General features: G+C 52.2%; 1 protein-coding gene across 2 annotated transcripts in view; it reads right to left on the bottom strand.

Annotated features, from left to right (window-relative positions):
• The window catches only part of TGM2 (transglutaminase 2), a 31,966-nt gene extending 18,814 nt beyond the window's left edge, over window positions 1-13,152 (bottom strand). For both annotated transcript variants that reach the window (XM_017652786.3, XM_037012761.2), the window contains exons 1-4: window positions 12,955-13,152; window positions 9,459-9,638; window positions 4,623-4,865; window positions 1,106-1,224 (exon numbers count right to left, since the gene is read on the bottom strand). In XM_017652786.3, coding sequence (XP_017508275.2) covers window positions 1,106-1,224; window positions 4,623-4,865; window positions 9,459-9,638; window positions 12,955-12,964 — 552 coding nt within the window. In that variant the 5' untranslated portion in view covers window positions 12,965-13,152. The remainder of the gene's footprint in view (window positions 1-1,105; window positions 1,225-4,622; window positions 4,866-9,458; window positions 9,639-12,954) is intronic.
• Window positions 13,153-13,427: the final 275 nt, after the last annotated feature.

Here is a 13,427-nt window from a genome sequence, read left to right as displayed (position 1 = left end):
ACATGATTTCTGGGCAGATATTTTTGCAGTTATTATCTCCACTATTCAGATATGCCAACTGAGGTCAGAGACTCAGAGCACATAGGTTAGGACTTCCCTGTGGTCCCTGGGCAGGACTCCATAGACCTGAACATGGACCCTGACTATGGGCTGCTGGGAGAAATCTCAAGGGGAACCCCACCCCAGGAGGCCAACACTGCCCTAAGACACCAGGAGGTTGATGGGCCAGGAATGTGACAGTTCTTGCTTCATGAGTTTTCTCAGCAATGGCTCAAGAATTTTTATGAGATTCTGGAAGGGAGAGGAAAAAAGAGCCCTGATTTGGAGAACCAGTCCAGGCTGGTCAGCTGAAAGACAAGGAACCACATGGAACAAAATGAGCCATCAGGTAAGGTCAGCCCGGGCACGGCTTAGACAGCCATGCCCGGGCTGACCCATAGATTTGTGAGAAATAATAAATGGTTATTGTTTTAAGCCTCCCAGTTTGGGGCTTATTTGTTATTCTGTAAGAGCTAACTGATACAACTAGTGATTCTGATAGTATGATCACTGGGTCAGCAGCATCACTGCTGGGAACTTACTAGAATGCAAATTCTCAGCCCCACTCAGACCTACCAAATCAGAAACTAGGATGGGACCCAGTTTCAACACACTTTCCCAGTGATTCTAACATATATTCAAGTTTGAGAACCACTGATCTAGCTAATGGTTTAAAGCCCCTCTCAGCACAGCCTAGCACATAGTAAATCAGTGTTTGCTAAGTGCTGCCCATTATTTTGGTATATGACTTTGAATGTTCTCCTTCTGTTTCCTGGAGTACCTACCAGCCCCACAAGTCCCAAAGTCTCTCCTAATTCTTTCCCCACATTGAGCCATGGCTGCTGTTTCCACAGTGAGTAGGGTAACCCTTTGCGGTATGAGCCTCAGGCCTGGCCTGGGCTCTCTCTCTGAAACCTCCAGCTATTACAGGGCCCTTGAATCCCTGACAGCATGGTGTGGGTGACTCTGAGACGTACTTACACCTTTACAGCTTTGACTGCCTGAGACCCATGGTCTAGCGCACAGTAGGCATGAGACGGTTGGAAGGGGCAGGGTGTGGCCCTACCTGTCCAAAGTTCCAAGGTGAGCTCTTAATGAACTTGGCTGAGCCCTGGTAGATGAAGCCCTGCTGGGTGAGGACGTACTCCTGCCGTTCTTCCTCTGAGTCCAGGTACACAGCATCCTCTGTGGGTGGGAATGAAGGGGCCTCAGCTCTGAGTAGCAGGGCCCAGGGTCCCCATAGACATGGCAGCCAGGATGCTAATTCCCAGGGCCAGGCCATTGTCTCTGAGGCCCTTCCATCTTTTAATCAGAAAAACTAATCGGTAACCAATAATCCTGTATCAACGAGATAAGGGTTTATCAGCTAGTGATACCAGTGCCTACCATTTATCCAGCACTCACCTCATGCCCAGGACCTGTGCTAAGTGTATGACATATATTAACTCATTTAATTTCCACAAGAGCCTTGTGAGGAAGGGGTCCTTGAAAGGCCCATTTTACAGAGAGGAAAGCTAAGACTCAAGATGATTTTACAGATGGAAAAACAGCTGTCAAAGAAGGGACAGAGGAGCACTAGTCCCTCTGCTCTAATGCTCACTTGCGTGTGACCCTGCACAGCCCTCTCTTTCTCTGCCCACATCATGTTCTTCAAGAGTAAAATGTGATGGCAGATCTGAAAGGTACATTGCAAGCTAAAGCCCTGAGCCAGAGGGAGGAGCGTGATTCAAGGTGAAGCAAAGCCAAGAAAGGGTCTCTACAGCTCAAGGAGGTGGGATCTTGACCAGCTTGGGGGATCAGGGGGCGCCACCTTGAGCAGGTAGCATCTGAACATTGCCTTGATAATGACTAAGATTTAGACACTTGAAGTGTGGTGGGATGGCCTTCTAAGCAGAGGACCAGAAAGAGCAAAGGGTCAGCTGCTGGGAACTGCAGGGTCCTTAGTTCCCTGTGGCTAGTGATGACAGAAGGGGGGACTGAGGCACTTGGGGCCAGTCAGCAGGAGGTTAAAAGTCAGGCTGGCCTTCATCATCCCCATTTCACAGAAGCAGAAACTGAGGCTGGGAAGGGGAAATTCAGAGACATATTATGACTTTGGTGGCCCCTGGGTATTTTTGCCTCCCTGAGACTTTCTTCCATAAAAAAAATATTAAAAAAAAATATTTTTACAACTGCATTGGTACAATGATAAATATTAATATAATGACAAATAATGTATAATAGTATAATGACAAAGATTAATAGTATATATCAAATATATTATCTGACCAAATGTTCATTTTTTTTCCTTCTGATTTTAAGAGAAATCAAAACTTTCTTGTGGGCCCCTAAAAATCTGGTGAGTTGGACCTGGGATGCAGTTGCACAGCCCCCCTGGGACCCTGGGCTCTGTTGGCCCATCTGCAGAGGCCTGAAACCCCCACTCTGATTGCATGGCAGGAAGCAAATGTGAAAGTGGCCAAGGGTCTTATATATCCTGCTTTTGTTTCCAGAGACTGTGCAGCAAAAGCTTGCCTTATGATAAAAGAACTATGTGACTGTAAATCAACTGGTCGTGAGGGAGAAAGAAGGAAAGAGGAAGAAAACCCCATGGTGTTTCACCATCGGGGTGGGAGTGTCAGTACTTGTCAAATTGTCCCCACCCCAGCCCGGGAATCTGGGTCTGTGACATCTCTGGCTCAGGTCTCTGTTGAAGGTGGGCGCACTGGGGACGAGAAATGTCCCACATACCCAGCACTCCATCCTGTCCTTGCTGGAGTTCAGGGACAGGGGTGTCCCGTTTACAAGCAGTCCCACCCTCTCCCCTGAACAGGGAGAGCAGATTTCTGGCCCAGCACCCCCATCCCCAGGGAGCCCAACTTCCTGCCTCTGTATCACCAGCTCCACTGGCCCCTCAAGGCTCCTGCCCTGGGATATTGGTCACTTCAATGACCATCCCAACCTTCTGGGCTGAAAGGGGCAGGGCCAGAGGAAGGGGGACATCCCAGAACCTCGTCCCTGTTCCCTGGACTCTGAAACCCTGCAGTGTCGGCTAGCAGGGGGACCCTGGCATGTTCCTGCCCCATGGTTAGGGCTGCCAGCTAGTTCTACAGATTGATGAAGTCAATACAACTGTACAGTGGTGTCCAGCAAGGCCACTTCTATCCAGACAAACCATTGCATGTGGCCACAGGGCATATGAGCAAGGGTGCTTGTGGAGACATCCTCCCATGATGAGTCACTGGGGAAAACCTCATGGCTATGGGTGGAAGGGCCAGATGAATGAACTGTTCACACTGGCAGGACCCTGGGGAATCTGGTTCTCGAAAAAGCAGGTGCCTGCAGACCAACGTGGAAGGAGCCTCAAGACGTATCACAGGCAGAAAAACACCCAAGTTGTGGTTGATGTATAATGTGGGATCCTTTTATGTTTTGAGAGACAGAGAAACCCATTAATACAGCAATGTCTCCAGGTACATACACCCAAATCTAAGGAGATGAGCACCCAATTCCACTAACAATGGTGCTCCCATAGGGGGAGTCAAGGTGGGACTGTTTCTCCACAGTGCTTAAAGCTTTTATAAAGAGGATGTTCTACTGTCTTATGGTTATAATTAGAAATTAAAGCCAAAATACATAACCAATAAAAAATCTTTCTGCTCAAATATGTTATAAAATGCCCCAAAATGGAAAAGAAAAAATAAAATAAAGATGTGGCCCAGTAAGCTGGGTGCCAAAATTTCTGCCCTTAGCCCAGAATTTGAGGAGGGACACCCCTTCGCAGGCTGGGGCTGGCCAAGGCTTCCCTGTCTGCCTTGCTGTGTAGGACCAGGAGGAAACAGATCTGACTGCCTTGTTAGTCAGATGGGGAAACTGAGGCTCAGGAAGGGGCATGGCAGCCCCTGCCTCTCTCTTGCTCGAATCAGTCTCAGCTCCACCAAGCTCTCCCTCTGCCTAGTTCTGTTCAGCACTGTCCACTCAGAATTGAAGGGGCCTCCAAAAGCCATGTGACCTCACTGAGCCTTAGTTTTCTGTCTGATGCAAGAACACCCATGGGTTTGTTGAGCGACCATCTAAAGAGGCTCTTAGGCAACCAAATTGCCCTGCCTGCCCTCTGGCTTCCCCACCCCTCTACCCCTCCCTCAGTTTCCCCTCCATGAGCCAGTTTGGGGGAGATTTAAAACAAAGTCCCGTGGAACAAACCCAGGCGTGGAGCCACAGCCCCTGGCATCCACTGGGCACCCCATTCCTGAATGGGGCTTCTGAACCAGAGACACCGCCATGCCCAGCTCACAGTGCCATGAGGACCTATGGGCTGCAGACACGGGGCAGCTCCCTAGGCAGCTCTGTGGACTCAGGCAAGTCATTTTGCTTCCACAAGCCTGTCTCTACTCTGTAAATGGAAATAACAAGAGTTCTCGCATCACGGAGGTTTTGTGAGGTGGGGCAGTGCAGTGGGCCTCACTCCATCTACCTTGTTGTCTCTTCTGCCCCATCCCCCAGCCAGCACCATCCCCTCCCCCCGCCACCCCCAGCAGTGGGCCCTGTGGGTGGTCCAGACCCACCCACCTCCCTGCCCCGCTCATGGGTGGAGTCCGGCTCACCTGGGCACCAGGTGTTAAAGAGCAGGTTGAAGTGGCCCAGCACGAAGCTGGAGCCCTGGTAGCCAGTGGAGGCCTCCAGGCTGAGGCGGTACAGGCCAATGGGGGCATTGGCCGGAGCGCTAAGCTGCAGCGAGAGGGCTCTGCCCTGCTGGTCCACAACCTCGGCCCTCCAGATACCCTCTTCCACAGCGTCAGACAGCGGGAACCGGGCCTTGGTCCCGGCCTCCTCACTGGGGGCAGGGCCTGCAAGGGTAGAAAGCAGTGACCTTTAGCCAGGGGTGGGACACACACGGTGGGTCGGGGGAATCCCACACACCTGGGTTCCACCACTAACCACTGAGGGAACTTTGGCAAGAGGTTTCATCTCCCTGAGCTCCAGTTTCCTCATCTATAAAGTAGGGCTCAGACCTCAGCCTTGCAGGATGCTTATGTGGAAATGCATGAAAAGCTGCAGGCACATGGATTCCTCCTGGGAAAGGGGACAACCTGGGGCATAGTGCTCTGGGCCGGCATGACTTTGGATAAAAACACCCGCTTTCTGGGCTCAGTAGGCCCATCTACAGCAGGAGTTAAGCAAGAAGCTCCTCACAGGTCCTCCTTTTCCGCCTAAATCCTTGACCTGCTGGCCTCCCACTTTCCCTTGCATAAAAAGCAGCCCAGACTCTGAGTAGAGTGGGACCTTGGTCCTCTGACACCCTCCTGAGGGCCTGTCTGAGAGCCCCTTGCTGTCAGGTGCTGGCCATAGAGGCTTTAGGGGTTTGTCTCCCCAGATTCCCCGGCTTTGGGCCCCTGTATCTCCACAGGCAGCTCCAAGGAGGTGGTGAGAAACATCCCTCACCTCCCTACAGCCGTTTACACTTTCCGGAGGGCCTGGGTACTTCCTGCTTCCTAGAGCCCTTGAGTCTTGGAAAAACTGAGGTTCAGAAAGCAAGGGGTCTCCCAAGGATATACCAGGGATCTGTGGCAAAGTGAGCCTCTGAGCCCAGGTCCCTAGGCTCTGGGTGGTCCCCCACAGCATCTCTCATTCCCAAAGAGGACCCTCCCTAGTGCGGGTCTCAAAAGCTCCATGAGGTAGAGAGGCATCCTCAAACCCGGCTGCTTTTCAGGTGGAGGGGAGGGCCTAGCCCCCGCAGGCAGGTCTGAGTCACGGGAGGGTGAGCAGGGCTGGTCACCCCTCTGCACTTGGGCGGCAGTGAGGAGAAACAGAACCTTTGCTGGGTTGGGCGGCTGCCAGAGAAAGTTTATTTTTGTTCCTCTGTCTCCCTCCCTGCAGCTCAGCCCACTTGCTGCTGACAATGTGGGGGCTGTTCACTGAGGGGCTCCCTCCCAGTACCCTGCCCCCTCCTCCCCACCCACTAGTCGCACCCACACCCAGGCCCAAATATATACATGAAGTAATAGGTATGACCCAGGCTTCCGGGACCCTGTCTGGGTGCCAGGCACCACTATAAGCCTTTAAACACTCCCAAGGAGCCAGGCAGCACTGTGGCTTGAGGCCCAGCCTGGGTCTGATTCCCCAACCCAGGCCTTGAGTTCTGTGTGACCTGCACTATGTCACCAGGCCTCTCTGATCTGCAATTTTCTCACCAACGAAGAAAATAGGCCTAGACCACGTGCTTGGGAAGGTCCGTTCAAGGTCTGAAACTGGCTCTGTGGCCTGGGACAAGCTAGTTAGCTTCTCTGTGCCTCAGTTTCCTCATCTGTAAAAGGGAGTCAATTGCAGTATCTTCTCATAAGGTCACTGTGAGGCTTAAAGAAGGTGAGGCATGCAGAGCACATCACAAGGTGCCTGGCACATAGTACGTGCTCAGTAAATAACAGTTCTTGTTTATTATTGTCACTCCCACCTCCCAATGCTGCTTAGAGGATTCAGTGAGAGTTCATGGAAAGTCTTTAACACAGTGACTAGCACATAGTAATTATGCAGTAAATGTGACCTACCCTCGGTGTCATCAAAGGGTACCATTAAAATCAGAATTCTCAGGCCAAATAACAGATTTTGAGGACTGGAGTAGAATGTAGAAATTGTCTCATTCAATTGAATCACTTTACAGATATTGAAACCAGGGCTGAGAGGGTAAAGTTGGGGTGCATATGTCCCAGCTTGCTTGGGATACTCCCGGTTTATGCCTGTGGTTCCAGCATAATTCTTAGTGGTGCCCCTGTCATTCTCAGAAATGTCCCTGTTTGGATAATCAGTGATCTGGGCACCACAGGAACAGCTCGGGCCAGGGCCCACAGCCTCTGTCACTATTGACATACCACCCTTGTGGACAGGTCAGGAAACACATTTCCCTTTGTCTCTGTCCCTGGACGGCAGTGTGCAAACACACACCCTTTCTTCCAAGGGGCCCTGGAGGGTGGGATGAGGACAGGCTTTCCCCGTCAGCCAAGCTGCTGCTCACATAAGCTGGCTTTGAAAATCCCTTGGCTGCAGTGCCACATGAAACTGGCATGGGGCCAGAGACCCCTCTGGGCCTGACTGACCTTGGAGACCTGGAGGGTCCTGGCCCTTATCCCGGACCATGGTGAGGGGGCGTCAGGGAGGCTGATGAGGGGAATCTTCCTGAGTAAAGCATTCTATTAGCCTCATCAGTGTTCTTTTCACTGCTTCCAGTGGACCTTGCTCCCACCCCTTTCCCCTTCCGAACCCTGACCCCTGCCTTGAAGGGAAGCAGAGCTTCATTCCTGCAACAAGGATGGGATTTGTCCACTGTGATATGCATCCCATAAGAGAGCTCATCAGGTCTCAAAATGTCTGGGTAGAAGATGCAGCATCTGTGTATATGCAGGGTCAGGCCATACACTCCATTTGCAGAGTGACCGTTGCCAGCTTTTCCTGCCTCAGTTTCCCCAAAGAGGTAGGGCAGGCTGATCACAAACTAGAATGTTCTAACATAAAAGCAGGGTGTCAGGTCAGGCCCTGGGCTGGATGCTAACCCAAGTCAGGCCTTGAGGTAAAAGGCCTGGCTGGCTTCCTGGTATTGTCCCTCAGGCTTCCCAAGCCCACAGGAGGGTCTTGGTAACTCAGAGAGGGAAGTCCTGTGACCCAGAGATACAGTGCCTTCTGTGGCTGCCTGAGGAGGCAGTGGAAGTGACCAGGATGGATTAGCTATGGTTTGAGTGAAGTCGGTAGAGACTGCAGAACAGAGATTAGTTGCTGGGGTGGGAAGGTCAGCGATCCCCCACAGTCCTGAACTTGGGACCTAGTTACTTAGCACCAGGCTGCTGCGACAAAGGGAGGAGAAAGAGAGAGGACTCCTTGGACATGAAAAAAAAGAAAAGAAAATTGGCAATCAGACTGCCCAAGCTGGAACTCATCTACCATTCCATTTCACAGAGGAACAAATCAAGGCTGGCAGGCACTTCTGAATAAGTAAATGTGGCTGCTGTCAGGTCACAGCAACGAAAAGCCTCAACTCTGGCGTCAGGGTTTGAATTTTGCTCTGTTCCTAACTCACTGTGTGCCCTGGGACAGTAGCCAGACCTCTTTGAGCCTCAGTGTTTCCATCTGTAAAATTGCAGCTCGTTATGTTTCCAAGATTGGAGGACTTGGGATGAGCATGCGTACAGTAGGTGCTCCACAGATGTTGTGATTTTCATCACCCCAAGCCTGACTCTTCTCAGGGCACCATAGCCAGTCCTTAACTGCCATATACTCCAACCTTCCATTTTAGAGAAGGAGAAAACTGAGACTGGAAAGATCAGAGATTTGCTGGAGGCCCCTCAGGTCTGTTAGGCCCTAAGTGTGGTGGTGGTTGTGTGTTTACGGGGAGGTGTGGGGAGCAGCCCTGGGTAGTGGGTGTGTCCCTGCCAGAAGGGGAGGGGACAGGAGAAAGGGATGAGGGGATATCCGTAGCCAGTCTGCAGGCACTTGATAAGCCTTATCTAACGGTCTCCCAGGTAAATAGGGCCTCAGCTCTCTTGCTGCTCTCTGTGCCCTCTGAGATGTCATAAAAAGCTGGCCTTTCCCACCCCTGGGCCAGAGGCCCAGCCAGGAGGCCCTTCACTGACCTTGAGGGAGTATTCCTACCAGAAGCCAAAGCCAGTGATTTGGCATTCAAGGCTGCTTGCCCAGCAGTGGCAAAGTAGATTGGGCACTGGGCATCTAGGGATGGGGTGGCTAGGACCTCAATGCCCCTTCACCCATCGGCAGAGCCCCTGGAACAGCAGCCGCTGATATCTACAAGGCACTTCCCCATGTCGGGCCCTTCTCACTTAGCAACCATCCACCAGGAGTACTTTTCCCAGGATAAAACTTGGGTTCAGAGAGGCTAAGAAACTTGCCCAAGGCCACACAGCGCTTAGGCAATCCAGTCCACACCAGAACTAGGTCTGTCTGTCCAGCCACCTTGCCTGAGGCAGCCTCCCCAGGCTTGCGGAAGGAACTACTAGAACACAAAACTGCCATCTCAGAGGGTTGGAGCCAGCTGGGTTCTCTCTGCCACCCAGCCAGATTTCGGCCTGATCCCAGAGGCCTGCTGAGGTTGTGCGGATTTGGGGAAGTGACTGTTGATAAGAGTTGGAAAGTTTTTGATGTGGGAAAGAGTGGGCAGAATCTTCATGGACTGTGTGGTAGGAAGACAACCTTCAGCCCTGGTAATAACAGGTTCCAGGAAGCCAGGTATCCAGAGACAGACTTGTGTACAAGACCTGGGGTGACATGCCTCCACTTTCTGGGCCTCAGTGCCTTCATCTGTAAAGTGGAGCTAGTGATTGCTGGGAATTTCTCAGGGGGCAAAGAGGAATTGGAGTCACCTGTCCCACTCTCTGTTAGGGGCAATGACATCCCAGAGTAGGACAGGTCAGGGTGGGGGTTCTGGTGGGGCTACTCACCAGTCACCACACTGAAGGTGAGGCTGTCCACACTGGCCTCGTAGTTTCGGCCCTCAAAGTGCAGTGTCAGCCGGAAGGGCTGGCCCCTCCGCACCACCAGCCTCTCCCGGCACAGGTCGGCTGTGTGGTGGTCTCGGCCATTGGCGTCCAGCTCCAGGTCGCATCTCTCTAGAACCAGATCTGTGGAGAGAGCAGGCGGGACATGAGCCATGGTGGTCTCCCTCAGCCCCCTGGACATAGGGGGGCCAGCCCTCTCTAGCTAAAGCTACCAGGTCCTCCCCTTCCCAAACCCCCTGCCCTACCCCGTCACCCAGGGGCTAGCGGGGGCAGAATCTTCCCCACCACTAATCACAAGGTTATGCCCACCACGGCAAGCTGAGAGAGGGCTCTGCCACCTTCCAGCTGTGTGACTTCAGGCAAATTGACTTTTCTGGGCCTCACTCTCCCACCTGTCCACCAGTGGGGGCAGCGGCATCCACCCCGCAGGGCTGCTGTGAGCCACTTAGCACACCGCCTGGCACCCCATACATGCTTCCTACACATGAGCTGTCCTAGTGTGCTTGGTGGGGGTCTTTCAGTAAAAAACAAAACAAAAAACAGGGGCAGCATTGGGTAGAGGTTAATTACACAGGCCTTGCCTTTCAGGTTCAATTTTCAATTTTAGGAAATACAGAGGAATGTGTGAAACAAAGAACCAGGATGCAGTCAACAGAGTTCACACCCTGGGGAACTAGAGGCAAGGGATCTGGTTTCTTTAACAAATAAATTATGAGAAAGAAAAATGAAGAAAAAAAAAGTTGGAGGGAGAATCTAGAGAATAAGAGAAAGTTGAGGCATTCCGACTCATTGTGCTCTGGGGGCCCCATTTGGATCTTGATTTTTTTAAAAACCTGTCTTAAAACGTTTGTTACATTAGGAGACAAATTTGCACCCTGCGGGAATAATGGTGATACTAAGGAATTTTTGTTAATTTGTTCATGTCTAAAAAAGGGAGGCCCTATCTTTTAGATACATGTTCATTCAGAGAGAGGAGTATTTACAGGTGAAATGACATGATGTCTGGGATTTATTTCTAAATAATAGGGGTGTGAGATGAGGGATGTAGGAGGCGAGAGTAGTGGTTGGGACTGGGTATAGATAGAATATAGGCATTTATTATACAGTTCTCTCTGCTTTTATGTATGTTCAATATTCTGCATAATAAAAGCTTTTTAAAATGATAGGGGATTTGGAGTCTTCTGGACCTAAGCCTCAGTTTCGTTTTGCCACTGTGTGATCCTGGACAGGTGTCTCTCCCTCTCTGTGCCTCCTTGCCCGAAGCCTCTGACGGCTGCTGTGGGGACTAAGACAGAATGTTGGGACATCCTTTCTCCAGGACCTAGCCCAGGGCAGGATTTTGATACATGAAAGCTCCATTTATAGTTCAGAGAGAGCTGAAGACCAGGGCAGAGGTAGGGGGAACAGGTAGGTGGGGGTCTGAGGGAAGCACAAACCTCATAAACCTTGGCAAGCTCAAGGTCAAGATTAAGAAAACTGTAGCATGAGGGAAGTGGGGACAGCAGACTCACAGAGTTGTGGGGCCCTTGAAGAGTATATGGTCCAAGTGAGGCACAGGGATGGGGATTTATTTGCCCCAAATCACCCAGTAAGTCTGTCCTTCCACTGGGACATCGACCCAGGTCTTCTGCCTCCTGCTATGGAATATCCTAAAAGTGAGGTGCAAAGTGGCCAGCAACGCTGAGGGCTTCTACATGGATTAGCTCAGTTTATGCCTCCCAACTGCACTCACACAGGGACCATCACCATCTGCACATTGCAGAGGGAGACATTACGTGGCCCGGGTCCCATGGCAAGTGGCTTCAGAATTCAAACCCAGGCCTGTAGATTCTAGAGCCTGCATTAGTAGCCACCCCACTCGCAGCTCGAGGTTTGTTCCCCCCACCAACCCCTTCCCCCATGTCCTTGTTTTTCTTGAACCTAGGAGGAGACATGGGGAAGTGACCCCCTACAATCACGGCAGGAGAGATCCCCACTGCCATAAGGAAGAACTTCCTGCTGGCCTACTAGGGTGAGGAAATACTGTTTTTGTAAACTTGCACTCCAAAGAGTTCAAGCAGGAAAGAGACCACCACTGTTCCCTGGGAACCTTAGAGAGATGGTCTGTTCCTAGCCTGGGGTAGGTGGGGTGCTTTCTCGGGCTATTGTCTGAAGAAGGATTTCCAGAAATTATGCCCAGCTCCAAAGGTATAGAAACACTGGGGTCTAGAATCATCATTTTTCTGCATTTATAAAGGACCCAAAGTGTTTCAGGCCAATGGGATCCAAGTAGGAAGTGGCCACTGTGGCAGTGAGGCAGGGGACTCATCATAAGTGGCATCTCTAGGGTCCCCCAGTTCCACTGAACCCCACTCTTGGGGATGGTGTGGGAAACTGCACTGGGGACAAGTGGCCACCTAGGTGACACATCACAGCCAGCCCTGAGCTGGTTTTGATCCTATGTATTGAGGAACTGGGTCTCAGAGAGGGACAAAGATGGCTTAAGATCACACAGCAAGTCAGGCAGGTCCATGGTTCCTCCCTGTCATACCTGCTCAACCTTCCCCGTGTCTCTCTCCACATTCTCTCTCCCCACACCTCCATCCTGGGGGGTGCAGCAGTGTAGAGGCCATCTCCAAATGGAGTTCACCAAAGAGTCAGCCAGGACAAGGGTCTAGCAGCATTACAGCAGAGACATCATCCACTGTGGAACACCCTCCCCTGGGACAGTAGCAATGCCACCATGTGAGGGAGGGCTGGGGGGACAATATCGGAAATTGATTGAGCCTTTCTCCAGTCCTCTCAGCCAACCCAGATGTACCAAGGGCTGGCATCACTGTCCATGTTTACAGGAGGGGAAACTGAGACTCAACAAATGGCCAAGGATTAGAGTTGCAGAACTTGAGGGCTGAGGGGAACCTCAGAGAATATGCCTGCACTCAGTCCCCCATCGGATGCTGGATCCTCGTCTCTGGTCTCCTGGGTCCAAGGTGTCAGCCAGACGTGGCTCACACACCACTAGGGATAGCATGCATACCTCCACCCAGCTGGCAGGGGCTAACCAAAGCTAAGCGTTCTGAGGCCAGGCCAGCACGTTCTACACAGCTTTGTGCCACCCGTAGCAGGGACCCAGCCCCCACTGACAACGGGTCACTAGTATAGTACTTTAAAGTTTACAACTCGCCTTCAAGTTCCATTGCTCCATCTGATCCAGGGAGGCAGGGGTTAATGATTACGCCCTGGGGATGGGGAAACTGAAGCCCCAAGCAGCTCCAGGACTGGGAGCTAGGCACCTTTCACCCAGTCTAACCTTCTGGTTGCTCTCCAAATCCCAGGGGATGCAGGGATTTAGCCCCAGCCTGCTCCTGACTCCCCATTGCCCAGGAGGGACCAGGGAGACCAGGGAGACCTAGTCAGCCCCGGTCCCTGAGTTGCCTGCGGTGCTGACCCCGATACTCACCCTCAGCCATGGGCAGGTGGTGGCGGTGGCTCCTCCGACTGGTGGCAGGACCCTCCAGGGGTGGACCACTGGCAGCAGGCACGGTGGGGACTGGGAGCTCTGGGAACTTATAGCCCGCTTTGGGCGGGCCGGGGGCGGGGCGTGCGGGAAGGCGGGGGCCTGGCGAAGCTCTCACGGCCCAGTGAGGGGCCCACTCTCTCCTCCGCAGGCTAGGGTGCAGAAACCCGAGGTGGGGAGCACAGTCAGGCAAGGGCGCCCTCTGGGGGAGCTGACGGAACGCAGGGCTGGGACAGCACGGGCAGGGACACAGACCAGGACACACAGACACACCTGGGTACACAGAATCAGACCTTGAGTAACAGAGACACCTGGACATGGAAACACACACGCAGATGCAGACACATAGTTTCACAGGACACACTGCATACCTGGACACACACACTCAGATTTAAATACACATGGAGTAGACACAC

Source organism: Manis javanica, chromosome 5 (assembly GCF_040802235.1).
Source record: "Manis javanica isolate MJ-LG chromosome 5, MJ_LKY, whole genome shotgun sequence".
NCBI classification, from domain to species: Eukaryota; Metazoa; Chordata; class Mammalia; order Pholidota; family Manidae; genus Manis; species Manis javanica.
This window is presented reverse-complemented; position numbering and strand designations above follow the sequence as displayed.